Consider the following 15884-nt stretch of genomic DNA (forward strand, 5'->3'; position numbering starts at 1 on the left):
GACACCAGTTGGCTGACAAAGCATCAGCATCATCCTTGTCTGATCGATGCAGGCATGATCTCACAACTGACGGCATTTAGGCTGCCTCCTCCTCCGGCCAGCCGCTCCACACTTCCATGCATTTCCCTGCTGCAGCACGTTGGCTGCCGTTGGTCAAATCCATGCCTAGGGCAAGGTACATGAGCTCGCCGCGTTCCCTAATTAAAATAAACAGAAGCAACCACAAGGGTTTTTTAATTTGGTGGCCCTTAATTATTGTGCTATCTTTTTTAACATTCATAAATAATGCTCTATTAAAACTACTCCGTCCAGATGACTACAGTTGATTTTTTGTTCGTGGTTTAGCTAGGAGTACGCGGCCACCTATAACCGGCCTGTGGCGCGAGCCTTTCCTTCGGTTATCCATCAATTTCAGTCAACCTCTCTCCACATCAATTTCTCGGCGCCTCTAGCTCAACCAGCAGCTGCAAGCCTGCAACAACCCTAACTGCTGTGGCATAGTAGTAGTGTAAAAAAACACATGCGTGTAACATGCTGTCAAGTTAGGACACGTGTGTCAGCGTGTGTGAGTGGATCGTCCACGACATGCATGTCCATGGCCCGCATTCAACAAACCGACACTGATGAGATTGACGGCAGAGTCGACAGTAGAATCCTTTGTGGTTGTAGTTGGAGGTTTGTTCAAAGGAAACATGATGATTAGTTTGGTGCTCAGCGGGGTCCATAACACCCAATGAGGCACGCACCGTGCACAACCTAACGGGCCTCTACATGGAAGACCGATTGACGTGCCACTTCCGGCCTTCCGGGTCAGTCATGCATCGGCTATCACTGCCACCCCTGAAGATTGTAACGGCATGCATGTATGCATCATCAGTTTGTCCTTTGCATCATTGCATGCATAGCATCTGCGTCTCTTCCACTATGATCCTTCTCTTTCCATCCACGAATCACTCGGAAAGAACTAGAGAGTGCAGAAAGAGCTAGCTAGCTACACTTAATTATTTTTTTGTTTTTTTGAAAGAACTATAGCAAGCGTATACTAAAAGTACTCGATCCCGTGCCTATAAATTAAATTTTGAAGGAAGTTTTCTTTTAAAGAAAAGTCAAACTAAACATGTTTCACGTTCGCCAAGGTTTAATGATTTCAAGATCGATTCATGAAATCAGATTTCAGTGCAAAAGTCGCACACAACCTTAATAATTTACTAGCTTTCATAATACACCTTACCCACTGAAGTCTTAAAAAACACTACATACACCAATTCTCAACTGCCCTCAAAACTGGATCTCTCTCTCTCTCTATATCAGCAGAAAGCCAGAAAAGCGACGACGAAACGGAAGAGCATCGAGCTCCTTACCAGACTTGAAGGAAATATTTTAATTTTAATCGGTGCCAACAAAAGACAACAACATTGTTTCTCAGGGACGGAGCGGATACGTACCAGAACATGCATGCGTCATGAAAAAGGCTGGCCATCGTCCTATTCAATGCGCAAATAAGAGCACCCACAGCGTGGGCGTCGATGCCCAAAATTGACTTTTTGGCACACTGCGGGTGCTCTTAAGGCGTCCAAATCGGATATGATGTGATGCTTACCTGCAAGCGAGCATCAGCAACTTTCCGCTCGGTCCTTCATGCAGATGCAGGAACTTTGAAGGGAAAAAAACAATTAAATGAAAATGGGAGGAGTAAAGAAGGGCAGAGAAAGGCCAACCGGCTCCATTGATTTCGCAATAATTGGGGGAAGGCACACTGCTCAGTCACACATGTAGGGTGTTTGGGAGAGGGGTGCTAAACTTTAGCACCCCCACCACTTTAGTCCATTTTAATCACTTGTGCTTCCAAACAGGTGAGCTAAAACTGGTGGACTAAATTTTAACCTCCCTACTAATCCTAGTCACTTGGGGTAGCTAAAATGGACTAAAAAGTGGTCCGGGGACCATTTCCCCCCCTCTCTCTCCTCCTCTCAGTCTCTCTCTCCCCGCCTCCTTCGCTAGAACCGCCGCCTCCGCCTCGCCCGGCTGCCTCCGTCTCGCCGCCATCCTCCTCCGTCCGGCCGCCACCTCTGCCTCGCCGTCGCCGCCTCCGTTTCCGGCCGGCCCCGCCACCTCCGCCCGCCCCCCGGGGTTTCCACGGGCCCCGCCCGCCCCCGCGGCCTCGCCTCGCCGACCATCGTCGCCTCGCCGCGCCGGCCCCCGCAGCCTCGCCTCGCCAGCCACGCTGCCGCTACCTCCGCCCCCCCCCCGCGCCTCGCCTCCACCGGCCCCACCGCTATGCCCCTGCCCCGCCTAGCCTCCCCTCTGCTCGACCCCGCCACCGCCGCTGCGGCCGGACCACGGCGTCGTCTCCGCCTCGCTCGCTCCGCCCGGAACCTCGCCGCCGCCGCCGTCCTTTCGACTCGCCTCGTAGGCCCCACCACCGTCTCTGCCTCACCTCGCCTCCGCAGATCTCGCAAGACGGCGTCTCTCTCTCCCCCCACAAGGTCTCCGCCGCAGGCGCTCGCTCCCGCGGCGGCCGCCGAAGGGCGCTGCTGTGCGCCGTGGCGGCGGTCCTGTCTGCCGTGCTGCTGCTCGCCGCCGTGCGGCACTGGCTGGCGACGAGGAGCGGGTGGCGATCCAGAGGGGCAGCTATGCAGGGGTAAAAGGGTCATTTGGCACAGCAGTTTCTAAACTTTAGCCTCCCTCCCAAACACCCCTAAAGACTAAAGTTTAGCACTCTTTTTGAGAGGGCTAAAATTTGAATCAGGACTAAATTTTAGCACCTTCCTCCCAAACAGGGTTATTGTGTCGCGCGGGGGCATCGACGCGGGCGCAAAGCCGCAAGCAAGCGAACCCTCCCGTAGTCGTGTACAGGCAGTGAAGCTCTAGATAGTGTGGTGCTGCTCCTATCCACGGCCAAGCTCTTCCCGCATTCACTCCTATCGGCCCGCTGCATCGAGTAATTTGGTTCTTTAATCTGGAGCTGGAGAGAGCCCTACAGACGCCATTGGTCGGTCAGCTAGCTAACACAACTGTTCCATTATACGCATTTCGGAGTAGATTACAGTATGTTTCGTGCATGCAGCATGCGGCGGTTTTAGTATAGGAAGAGCTAGCTTGACAGTGTAGAGATCATGACGGAGTTTAATTTGGAGTCAAATTAAACGCAGGATCAGAATATCAGATTTGAAGAGGTAATAAGAGAGGGTATTGACACACCCGGCGTGCCGACCAAGCACACATGATGGAAGCGTATAGAATTGAAGAGCGTTTAATTTGTTGGGTAACATGCAGGTATCAACGGCGCCCCCATTAAAACATACGTAGGCCGGAGAAATGAAGCATGAATCACGTGGCCCGGCCCGGCATCTCCTAAAAAGATTCCCTGGTTTTCAATGTCCTGTGTACCACACTACCAGTACTGTACTAACGTCCTAGTCTCGTAGAGTAGCCTGTCTTTCTCTTGGCACTGTACTTTTAGTATACGAGTGCTATCTAGTACCGATCAGTGCGAGCTAGCTGTGTCTTAATGCTCAGTTGAGAATGATCAGACGAGCTGGTACTGCACCCTAGGACGATGGCACCGTCAACTGAGAGGTACTCTACCTGGAGCCTGGAGTTGTTTCTCAACACAGACGGTACTCGCAGCTGTTTTTCTTCACCCAAACCGTACTTTGCAGCTCTGAGTTCTGACCATCGATCAGTGGTCATGGCTGATCCCTCGTAGTCGTACTCTTCGCGTGGAGTGACCTTAACACACCGGCTTCGAGTCTTTTTCCAGCGTACGTACAAACACATACTGCGGTTTGGCTGGCGAACTGATGAGCCCTGTCCTGCCCTGCCTCCCTGACCGTACGGTGTCTGTGTCGGGCGATCCATGACGTCATGTTTGTTGACGTCGATGCATGGCCATGCACTGAATTGGGTGCAGCAAGTCCAGTTCCCGGGTCCCTACTACCCCAGCGAAACAGACGGACATGACGCCATGATGGCCTTATTTTGGAGCAGCATGGCAGCATCCATAAGTTTTCAAAAAAAATAAGAAGAAATAATGCCAGCATCCATATACACACGACAAGCCTGGATGCTGTAATGTAGCCTTACTTTCAAACAGAAAACAAGTGGCTAGGTTGCTGCCTTGCTGGTGACTAGCGAGTGTTCTGACGAGAGTACAAGGCATTTGGTTTCGTCCTGATGCTTCGTCGTTCAGGCCCAAACTTTCAATCCTCAGGCAATGGAATGGACGGATGGACCACGGCCGGACCTTTGCTCGGTCTCGGTCATCACGTGAGCCTTATGTTGCAGAGTCAAAAGTGGCTACGGCGGCAGGCGGCGGAGAACAAGACCGGCCGAAGAGGTACGTGATCGGAGAACAAGCTGATTGCTGCAGCCGCCGCCGCTGCTTTTTGAGTGGATCCCAAAGTGCTCTTGGGCCAACTAGCAGTACTGTGATAAGCCCATCGAACCTTTACTGTGGTATAAGCCCGTCGAACCCACCAACAAAATCGATGCGTTCTTTGTTTTCCCCATGGGCTGTCTCAGCCCACTATATCACGAAAAGTGCAGGTTACTATCGTTGGTGGGCATATCCGTTCCCTTATCCGCAGCCCAAAATATACGGTCCCCGCCGCTGCCACTTGCTTCCCGGCCTTGTGGCCTTTTTCTGGCCTTCTGGAGAAGGCGGAAAGCGACGGCCCTCGATCCCCCTCCTACTACTCCGGCCGCCACGCCCCACGACGCTGGCCAAGTGGCCAGCGACCGACCGGCCACTTCACCATCCCCGGAAGAAAGAGAACCCTGCGCGTTGCGTTGCGTCGCGTCACATGCCAGCACCCCCTCCCTCTCCCTCCCGTCCACGAATATCACAGCCACCACCGCGACGTCGACCATTTTCCCGCTCGGCGGCGAGAGGAGGAGCACTCCCGTCCCGATTTTTCGTGATCCAGGACGCGTCCCGCGTCCATGTTTTTTCCCGGGGGCGCGCGGGCCCCGCGGCGTTTATTTGGAACGCCGCTGCCTGCGCGCGTGTCTGGCTGCAGTTGCGCTTCAGAGCGTGGGCGTTGTGGTCCATGCAAAGATTGTTGAACGGCAAGCGTGACCGTGATCAGTGAACGCAAAGAGCTTGGCCCAACCGGGCGAGAAAGGCCAAATTCCAGTCCGCATCTATCTACTGCCTCCGATCAAAGTCCAAATTCCGGAAAGAGATGCATCGATTTAGCTTTTCCCAGCTGCCATAATTGCGCATAATTTGGCGACTCAACAACAGAAACCTCTGCAGCAGCAGCAGCAACAAAAAAAAGTATATGAGGTTGGTAATGATGGTATATATCAGCCCAAAAATGTCTGGAACGAAACTGGAAAAAAGAAGGTCACGAGAAGCAATTTTCAGCAGCTTGGTTGCACGTAATTTCTAGGACGGAACCAAAGCATTTGAAGAAGGAACACTCGTTCAAAGTTAGGTTTCGTACGTTTCCCAGTACACTGGTGTAGACGTGCAGTGTTGCGTGGTCGAAGGCAACAGGAGTGTGTGTGTGTGTCCACGGCGCGAGACATGATGCCCACCAACCATCTGGGCACCAAACTCCCCGAGTCTTACGAACCAAGCAATGCTCTGTCTCTTATAACCCCACAAAAAAGTAAGGCGAAAAGAACAACTTGTAGTACTCCCTCTAAATTGTAGGTCTACAATTTAGATATCACAAAACTTAAGTGCAAATCACAATTCGCAATGCTAGGTCTGGTAAACAAACAGAAAACGCTTGGATCTGACATGCACAGATATCCAACACCTAAGACACAAACATTTTTTTCGTAATTCTTTACAAAATCCAGTTACATTTTTCATATGCTTCCAGTAACGTGAAGAGGGCCGCCATTGATGGGAAGAGCCCAGCAGGCCGGGCGGGAGCACGCCGTCGCGGACGGATCTAGGTTTCCGTTAAGCTCCTGACGCACTAATCCACTGCTCACGGCCCACTGACCTGTGGGTCCCCCTCGTCCATCCCAATGATGATCCCCGCGGCCAGATGAGCACGGACGGTGAGTTCTTTCCGTCCGCGACCCCCCACAGTTTGCCGAGCCGCGTAAATGCTCCACGCACTCACCCCACCCCGGTCCTGTATCCCTGCCAGGTGGTCCCCATCTCACCAACATTCCTTCGATGGCCCTACACGCACGAACAGTCTAGGCCTCACCCGCGTGCACGTAGCATTTCCGCCCCAAAGCGGGGAGGGCTAATCGCGGCTCCAACCAGACGGCCAACAGCTTAATACCCATCGCCTATTCTGTTCATCGGCCCCCTCACGCCCCTCACTGCACACGCACGCACCCTCGCTCCACACCCCCCCCCCCTCCACCGCCGCCGCCGCCGCCGCCGCCAAAACCCCAGCCCGTGCCGAGCCCGTCTCGGCCACCACCTCCTCCCCACCCTCCTCCTCGGCAGCGCGGCGAGCTGCGGGCGATCCGGGCGGTGAGGGGGGCGCGCGCGGGGCGGGGGCAGAGATGGCATCGGAGGACGTGGTGGGGAAGAGCAGGGGCGACACGGCCGTCACCACCATCGTCAACCTGGCGGAGGAGGCCAAGCTCGCGCGCGAGGGGGTCAAGGGGCCCGGCCACCAGGTCCTCACCATCTGCAAGTCGCTCGTCGCCGGCGGCGTCGCGGGGGGAGTGTGAGTTCCCTCAATTCCTCCTCCGCTCTTCCTCGCACCACTTCCCTGTTCCCTCTCGTCGTCGTCTCGGGGTTGGATTTGTCCTCATGCGTGCCATTCAGTCGGTCTAGGTGCCTCCATGATTGGATTCTGTTGTCTAAGATTTTGTTGTTATTAGATCAGTGTTTGATCCGTGTAGGGTGTCGAGTGGCAAGGTTTAGGGAATTTAGGATTTCCGTGCTGCTTGCCTACGAGATGTGTGCGTGATTGGCGTGGCATGCGTTATTGTTGGTGCCGCACGTGTGATCTGTGTTGGATTCGCGCGGGGCTTAAACCCTACACGCGAGCCACTCAGATCTCGTTTCCTTGACTCGTCACTTGTTCTGATTCACTGAGATACCACGCGGGGAAACGCATTTTCCGTCAGTATCATGCCACGGAGTAGACTGGTTCTCCAGATTTTAATTTTCACTTTTTTATGTGCTATTTTTCCCTACGATCTAATCCATTTGCTGATGGATCATTTTGGTTAATTAGTCAAATATTTAATTGCCCAGACAAATTCTATTGTTAAAAAAATTCAGATGCATATTTGTCAATTTGCCGTAGTTGGTGTACAACCAAATATTGGCTTGTTTAACCTTAAATTCAGTGCTTGTCACTTCCTTTTCATTGTTATTAAATTCTTAGTGATGCATCTAGTGTTATACATTAAGTTTGCCCAACTGGAGTCGTTATTTTTATTGAATATTTGTTAAACTTGTCTTCTAGATATAGTGATGTGTCTGTTTGGTTTGGTCAGTAGCCTGCAAATCCATCTGGAAAGGAATGATTCGCCTACATCAAAATTTTCCAGTTGATGTCTGTATCCTGTTACTTTTCATTTCTTTTGGAATTAGTTTTGATGCATTCAGCATTTTAAGTATTTTGGTTCTTCATATTGTCATCTGGTCACCTGTCGGTTATTGTTATCATCTACATCTGAACCCCTTAAGGCCTACTAGTGCTTACTTTTATGTGATATATGTTTGGTTGGTAGAAGACTATACCGACTTGATCTTGTCTTCCTTTGTTAGGAATAGTTAAATTATTGTGTTATAGTCAGCTGATGTCAGAGCTTAAACTGTTTTGCTATGTTATTATTTGTCTAGGTCATTAACACTGCATACTCAAAACGCACATGTAAACTAAGAATATCTTAAGGATATATTGATGAATTAATCCTTTGCATATGTTGTGCTACATTTTGGATTTTTCATGAAACAGACTATTTGCCTGCTTCTATTGATGGCATCTATGTGTGCTCTAAGTTACTTTATTTACATTTTACGCAGGTCACGTACTGCTGTTGCTCCGCTCGAACGATTGAAAATCTTGCTCCAGGTGAATTTCTTCTGTAAACTTAATTGTTAGTGTCATGAATGCTAAATAATGCGGTCAATTGGTTTTCCTATGTTATTTTTACTGTCTCAAAATCAATCGTATACTGCGCCGGGTTATAAGCCTGCTTTGTACGTTTGGAGTTGAAGGAGCTAAAAACTTGGGTTATAAGGAAGTTGCGTAAATGGGTTGTCCATGAAATAGTTTCCTGGTTAATGTGGTAACAGCATTTTAGATTTGTTAATACTAGAATAAATGGAGACAAGATGCAAACTGAATCTCTGCCATGCAATTTATCTATTTTGCTCTGTCGGTTGCAATGCAAGACCCTGTTTTAATTTTATTGTAACACAAGGGCATTAGCTTTGGTTGCACATAAATTGCTACTGTTGTGAAAGCTGAAGCATTGTGATTTGTTAGATGCAATGTTAAGTTACAAATATTGCACCTGTTGCTCAATCCTAGTTCAACAGTTGATAAAGTTAACACCGTTTTTATGCAATTTGCATGGAAATTATGTCCACTTTACATGGATTTGACCTCTCACTTAACTTGCAGGTTCAAAATCCACACAGTATCAAGTACAACGGTACAATTCAAGGTCTCAAGTATATATGGAGAACCGAGGGCCTCCGTGGACTTTTCAAGGGCAATGGTACCAATTGTGCAAGGATCGTTCCAAACTCTGCTGTGAAGTTTTTTAGCTACGAGCAGGCATCAAAGTATGTATCCTTTTTGCAGTTACTCTTAAGTTGTCATGTTCTGGTGCCAATTACGTACTGTTTGTAATTTTCAGACTGATCACTGTTCTGTCCTGAAATTGGCTACTAGATTTCTCTTTTTACTCACCATTCATATGTATCAAAGTAGTAATTGAATGCTGTTGCCTTCCTCTATTTGTTTTACAGGGGAATTTTGTGGGCTTATCGTCAGCGGACCGGGGATGGTATGCTTTTGTGCTATTATCTTAATGCTCAAAAAAAGTTTTCCTGCATACTCATTTATCCACTACAGTTCTATTGGCTTTCCTGTATTGTGGAACAAGTTGAAAGGAATCTCAACTTTGTAAAAAATTTGCTAATGCATATCTCATAGGTTCTTTCAGTTTTTTACCCTGAGAACAAGTACTGTCATTAAAGTCTCCTTTTCCTTTTAATTTTTTATACCCAAATATTTTGCTAGAATTGATGATAATAGCCTAGGAATCTTATTTTTCAAATATATGCATTTTGTTAGTTTTGGTCAGCAGTCAGCTCCCAGTTTTTGATATTCCCATTTCATAGAAGCTTGGTTTGCCAAGCCCTACTTTTAGTCACTGTTCGTGCCAGTTTTAAATGTCTTGCAAGCATCTAGAAAATTTCTCCTTTAAGTTGTACCCTTCAATGTGCCTTTTATGTGTTGCCCAACTGGTGTCACCCTTGATGGCTTAAGGCTGAAAACATTATGTAGCTTATATTTACTCACCAACTTTAGCCTGAAGATGTGTCACACCATCATGCTCTTTCTTGAGCGACTTGTCATATAGGTAACTAACATTCAGTTAGCTTAACATTTTCCAGTATTGCATATATAGTGTGGAAACAGGTAAAAAGTAGCATGTCTTTTGTGAGTCTTGGTAGTTTGCTCTGTCTACATCCTCTATGCATCCATGAGGTGCCCAAAACATGGCATTGAATGTTCAGTTCTGTGAGATGGTGATACCATTTGCTGCTCCCTGAGACACAGTATGCTTGCTCTTTGTGATGTTTTAGCGTTTAGAGATTACACACAGTTCAAAAGTTTCTGCTCAGATTCTGAATCCAACATTTATTTGTTGCAGAGGATGCTCAGCTTAGTCCACTCTTGCGCCTTGGAGCTGGAGCCTGTGCTGGTATCATAGCCATGTCTGCTACTTACCCGATGGATATGGTTAGGGGTAGGATCACCGTTCAGGTATTGTATGGTTTTTAGTGGTACTTTGAACTTGTATTCTTCATTTGCTATTTTTCTGATTCTGACCTCACATCTGCAGACAGACAAGTCTCCCTACCAGTACCGTGGTATGTTCCATGCACTGGGCACAGTCTACCGTGAGGAAGGCTTCCGTGCTTTATATAGAGGGTGGCTTCCATCTGTAATCGGAGTTGTAAGTTCCTTGTAACTATTAGTCTCTCCAGTTATGCATTCGTCGCTTAGTGCTAACCACTTTATGCTCTGTGATCGTCATAGGTTCCTTACGTTGGCCTCAACTTTGCTGTTTATGAGTCTCTCAAGGACTGGCTGCTCCAGACAAATCCTTTTGGGCTTGCAAATGGTAACGAGCTGCATGTAGTTACAAGGCTTGGGTGTGGAGCTGTGGCTGGAACTATTGGCCAGACTGTTGCGTACCCTCTTGATGTCATCAGGAGAAGAATGCAGATGGTCGGTTGGAGCCATGCTGATTCTATTGTTACTGGACAAGGCAAAGAAGCACTCCAGTACAATGGTATGATCGATGCATTCAGGAAAACTGTTCGTCATGAAGGCGTCGGTGCTCTGTACAAGGGTCTTGTGCCAAATTCAGTGAAGGTAAATATTTCAAATGGACATTTCAATTTTTTAAGCTTTCATATTTTGCATGGTGTTTCAAAAAACATTGAGTACTTCTGTTTCTAATATTCTGTCCTTGTCTGAACATCTTCAGGTGGTGCCCTCGATTGCCATTGCATTTGTCACTTACGAGGTTGTGAAGGATGTGCTAGGAGTAGAGATGAGGATATCAGACTGAGGGATTGGAGTAGTGCTGGTGGGCGTTATCGACTGCTATTTTTGTAGGTGTTGGGAGTTCTGTTTTTGTAGGCAGGGCAGGTAGAAGGATATGACTGCGGCTCTATTCAGCATCAGGGCCTCTTAGCCCATGTTGATATATCCTGCTACTGGCTTCCGGTCCTAAAATTGTTGCTGGATCGTGGAAAATTAATAAGTTGGCTGTAAAGCGTTAAAGCATTTGCCTAACTCATAAAAAGTCTATTCCTTGTTGATGTATGGAGATTGAACTTAAAAGCGGTATTGCTTGCTGCTAATAGTTGATTCTAATGATTTTTCTTTGCCTCTGTTGCGTTTCTTGCGGTTGCTGATGATAGCGTCACAATTCATGTTTTTGTTTTTTCTGCTGACAGCGTTCAGTGTTTTTTCTGCTGACAGCGTTCAGTGTTCTTTTCTGCTGACAGCGTTCAGTGTTCTCTAATCGGTAGGCCTATGCATGAGTTTCTTTGCCTGCTCGCTGTAGTCTGTTACTGTGCGCTTACTCGTCTATTCGTCTGCTTAATATCTGTACGTGATCTAAGAAATGCTGCAATAAACGTTAGTTTTTGAACTTCTATTCAGAGTTTCAAACATGTGTTGGGTCTGTGAGGTATGGTTATCATAGATAGAATCAATGGTCTAATAATGGACAAAATTGTCATCGACATACAACAGCGCTCATCCTGAGCATTGCTTAGGCTAGTTCGGAGTCTGAAAGGTGCCCCCCGCCTGAAGCGGCCACGGACACGAGCCGCCGTCTGGCCGGAACCACGGCAGAATTGAGATGGCCGTCGGACTTGATCCTCTGCGTCCGCCTGATGACCTGCGGCGGCTGCCTAACCACACCCATCGACTTGGACTTCTGCGGCGGCCCTGCACCATCATTCTCACATATATCATCATCATCGTACGTGGAGGTGAAGCTCTCACTCAGCGAAAGGAGCAACATGGACAGAAAGCTTGCCTGCTAGCCTGGCGGTGATCCTGCGATCTAGCTTCCTCGGCGACGCCTTCCTGCTGCCGCTCCGGTCCGACAGCGACCGCACCGTGCCGCGGCTGGACACGGACAGCGCCTCCGGGTCCGACAGCACCGCGCCGAGGCTGCCGCCGCTCTCGTCCCCGCACAGCGAGTTGCAGTCGCTGCTGGAGTCGGAAGCCTTGTCCCTGGCGATGTGCAGGATGGCCGCCCTGGTCCTCTCCTTCTCCACGACCCTGTACGCGAACATCTGGAACGGCACGTCGGAGACGCGCGGCGCCGCGCTCCCGGCCTGCCACGCCGGGAACCTCCTCAGCAGGCTCGCCTCCACCTCGAGGTAGTCCACCGGTGGCAAGGGCGGCGGCGCGTCGGGCTGGTCCGCCGGTGCGGGGTTCAGGACCAGGAACCGCTTCACGTAGCGGAGGACGCGGCAGATGGACGCGAACGCCGGGCGCTGCGCCGGGTCGCCGTGCCAGCACCGCTTGGTGAGGCTGGTCAGGTACTTGGGCGCCTGGAACGGGAACAGCGGCCGCTCGCCGGCGCGGATGTTCTTGCTCATGTGCTCGCCCTGCAGGTGGTTGTCCTCGAACGGGATCTTGCCGGTCAGGAGCTCGAAGCAGACCATGGCGAAGCTGTACACGTCCGCCTTCTCGCTGCACCTGGCCGCCTCCTGCTCCAGCACCTCCGGCGCGTACCAGATGCAGGGGTTGGCGGCGGCGCTGGCGTTATTGGCGTTCGCGTTCGCCGATGCCCTCGGGCTCGGCCTTGGGCTGGCCGCGGCAACGACGGACTGCCCGAACCCGGTGACCTTGACGTGCAGGTGCGCGTCGGCGTGCCGCGCCTTGACGAGCACGTTGGTCGGGTTGAGGTCCCCGTGGTAGATCTTCTTGGAGTGCAGGTACTCCATGCCGCGCGCGATCTGCAGCATGGCGTCGACGACGACGACGAGCGGGAGCGGCACCCGTCGTTTGGCGCTGTTCACCTCCTTGACGTGGGAGGCCAGGTCCTTGGTCATGAGCTCGTCCATGAGGAGGAAGAATTCCCTCTTGTCCTCGTCGTGGAAGCAGTACCGGCAGTGCGCCACGTTGGGGTGCGACACCAGTGTGAGCAGCGGGACCTCGGCGCCCACGGCGTCGGCGTCGGCGCCGACGAAGTGCTTCACCGCGAAGGCCTCCCCCATCCACTGCACCTCCTTGAGGTTGCCCGCAAGGCGCCTTCGCACGTGGAAGTCGCCATGCAGGAGCAGGGACGCCGGGTGCACCTTCCCCCGCGGCGCCGTCAGGAGGTCGGCGAGCCGGTGCTCGTTCCGCGTCAGCGTTTCCGTCGACGCCGGGTCCTTCCGTTCCTCGAGGAGCTGGGACAGGAGCCACCTGTCCTCCTTCCACGCCGTGTCCATCCTGGCGGCGAGCTCGCGGGTGGCCAGATACCGCCCGCCGAGCCTCTGCCGGAACAGCCTGGGGTCGAGCATGTCCCTGTCGTAGTCCTTGGCGAACAGCAGCCGCCTCCGGGCGAGCTCGTCGGGGTCGGACCCGGTCACCTCCGAGACGGCCTCGACGGCCTCGATCACGACGGCGACGCTCCAGAGCAGGCTGTGCAGGTGCTGCTCGACGCAGTCGGCGCCGTGCGTGGCCCCGGCGGCGCGCGCCCACCAGCTGTCGCGCGGCTCCAGGCTGTGGCGGACGTAGCCCTCGGCGTCGCGGACGGCACGGTGGAGCTCACGTAGGGGCCCCTCCAGGGGCCTCCACTTCGCCGCGCGCTCGCGGAAGCGGAGGTGGGCGCGCACCTCGGCGGCGACGGACGCGAAGGCGAGCGCGCAAGCGTCGGCGAGGAGGCGGCACTGGCGCGGGTTGATGCGGAGGTCGTCGGCGAAGGACATAAGCGCGGTGACGCCGCCGAGGGCCTCGCCCACCTGGCGGAGCTGCTCCATGGGTCCGGATCGGCGATCCTCAATTGGTGCGCATCCTTTGGGCCTCTCCCGCGGTTTCGGCGCCTGGAGGGAGAGGAGGGAATGGGAGGATGGTTTGCTAAGAATGGACGCGCACCTTCTGCTCCCTTGCAGCTCTCCTCCAAGCGTGCCTCCGCCTCCGCTCGTCGGGCCCCGTCCACTGCTCCACGACACCGCATCGCTTGCCATCATCGCCATTGGCGGGGCACATCGGCCGCTAAAGAAGTGTGCGCGCGCGTACCGCACATATCGCCCATTGGCATTGCAAGGCCGAAATAGGATGATTCTGGGCCACCGAGGCCCGAGAGCCCACGAAACTGCCCGCATGCATGATTCACACGCGCGTCCTCCTCCTCGGCTCCTCCCAGGGCTGCCGGTTCCGTACTCGAATTCTCCCCCCCACTCGCGAACTGGAAACGTCGACGGCGATCGCTATTCGCTAGCTGCCGCGCGCTAAAAGCGTACGTGTGACCCGGCGCCAACTGCCGCCGCTTTGATCAGCGCCGGCCGGTGGCGGCTGGATCTGACGACGGCATCAAGGTACGTACGTAATGCCCCTCCAAATCTTCATCGATGCATCGATAAGGCTTTAGTTCTTTTGATTCCTTAAACTTTATTTGATATTAATGGATTGAAGTGGAATGGGAGGGATTGGAGAGAAAATTAGTTGATTTTAAATTTAATCTCCTTCATTCCCTTCCAATTTTCTTCTATTCAAACATGCTCTTGGGGATTTAGGGTTAAAACTTGAAACCATACTGCATGCTGGTCAGCCACGCGCACGTGGCCGTCTACGCCACTATGGTTCTAGTAGTGCAGTGCAATACAGTCAATGATTGTAGTTTTTTTTTTAATCTATGATTGCGGTTTATCTCCATGACCTGACTAGGTGCAGCAGTGCAATCCAACTTGGGATGGAGGGGCCTCCTTCCACCAGCCAGTTAAGCTTTATAACTTTAAAGCTCGTTAAGCCCAACTAAAAAATCAACATTTTAACATATTAATTTCAACATTTCATAAAAGATAGATCAACATCGGCCCATAGTAGATTCAACATTTTTCATAGCATGGTTCAACATTTTGAGAAAAAAATTCATATTCAACATTTTTGACCATTTGTTTCAACATATTCAAACAATAGATTCAACATTTTTTTTGGAACAACCACTAACATTTTGAAGAAGATTTTCTTCAACTTCTTCGGTGCCGGGCGGGAATGGAGCGGAAGGAAGCGGCGTATGGGCGAGCCGCGGCGGCGCACGGGAGCAGCGCGGTGGCGGGGAGGGCGAGCCGGGGCGGCGCAGGGGAGCAGCGCGGGGGCGGCGAGGGCGAGCCGGGGCGGCGCACCGGAGAAGCGCGGGGCGCGAGGAGGACCGGCCGCGGCGGCGCAGGGGAGCAGGGTAGGGGCGGTGAGGTCGAGCCGGGGCGGCGCAGGGGAGCAGGGCCGGGGCGGCCAGGACCAGCCGCGGTGGCGCAGTCGAGCAGTGTCGGGGTGGCGAGGGCCGGCCGCATCGGCGCGCGGCAGCGCAGGCGAGCAGCTCGGCCGGGCGCAGGGGAGGGGTGCCGCGGCGGCGCACGCACTGGGAGGAGGCGGCAGCAAGGTGGTAGGGTTGAAGAAAGGATGGATGCGTGATCCGACGGATGAGGTTGCAGGCACTAATCCCAAACACCGAAAGCTATGTAGGCTTTCCGTGGGATGGAAGGCCGAAGGAGATAAACTTATAAATGGGCCTTGGCCCATGAAATTCCTTCTTCCTTAGACTACACAACGACGTCTTTGATGCTTTGGAATTTTTATTTCGAGGAGCAGACGCCATACCTGACCAACAACAAACTCAATATTTCTTTTCCCATTCTGCTTGGCGGTAGGAGAAATTATTTCTGACAGGTTCATGATCGCTGCATTTTTCTCTTTCCGGACTGAAACCATACCGCACTCCCGGTGATTTCAGGCCATGGAGATTATATGAGAGAATAAAATCATCATGACTGTTAGGATTTGTGCAGTGCAGTGAGTGAGCATCTTCAGCTCTCAAATTGGAGGGTATATCAATATATGCATACCGCCGTGCTGGAAACCGATCGAAATCCCCCCAAAACATCAACCCTTTCGTTGTTCGTCCTCGTTCTTGTACCCATTTGATCTGCTACAACCCACATAGCGCTGAATTGCCATACAGCTTTATGCTGT

The 15884-nt window shown here is 51.8% G+C and overlaps 2 protein-coding genes across 2 annotated transcripts; one reads left to right on the top strand and one right to left on the bottom strand.

Moving 5' to 3' along the window:
* The first annotated feature begins 6279 nt into the window (after nt 1-6279).
* On the top strand, nt 6280-11080 carry LOC101783198 (mitochondrial adenine nucleotide transporter ADNT1). The gene is made up of 8 exons (XM_004961010.4): nt 6280-6650; nt 7964-8012; nt 8568-8731; nt 8918-8955; nt 9829-9941; nt 10021-10134; nt 10218-10556; nt 10672-11080. The coding sequence occupies exons 1-8, from the start codon at nt 6484-6486 to the stop codon at nt 10753-10755; spliced, it is 1068 nt and encodes a 355-aa protein (XP_004961067.1). The 5' UTR covers nt 6280-6483; the 3' UTR covers nt 10756-11080.
* A 296-nt stretch (nt 11081-11376) lies between these two features.
* Nucleotides 11377-14242, bottom strand: LOC101774845. Its single transcript, XM_004963498.3, has 2 exons — nt 11737-14242; nt 11377-11645 (listed from the first exon to the last, which is right to left on the bottom strand). The coding sequence occupies exons 1-2, from the start codon at nt 14018-14020 to the stop codon at nt 11467-11469; spliced, it is 2463 nt and encodes an 820-aa protein (XP_004963555.3). The 5' UTR covers nt 14021-14242; the 3' UTR covers nt 11377-11466.
* Between the last annotated feature and the right edge of the window lie 1642 nt (nt 14243-15884).

Source organism: Setaria italica, chromosome III (assembly GCF_000263155.2).
Source record: "Setaria italica strain Yugu1 chromosome III, Setaria_italica_v2.0, whole genome shotgun sequence".
NCBI lineage: Eukaryota > Viridiplantae > Streptophyta > Magnoliopsida > Poales > Poaceae > Setaria > Setaria italica.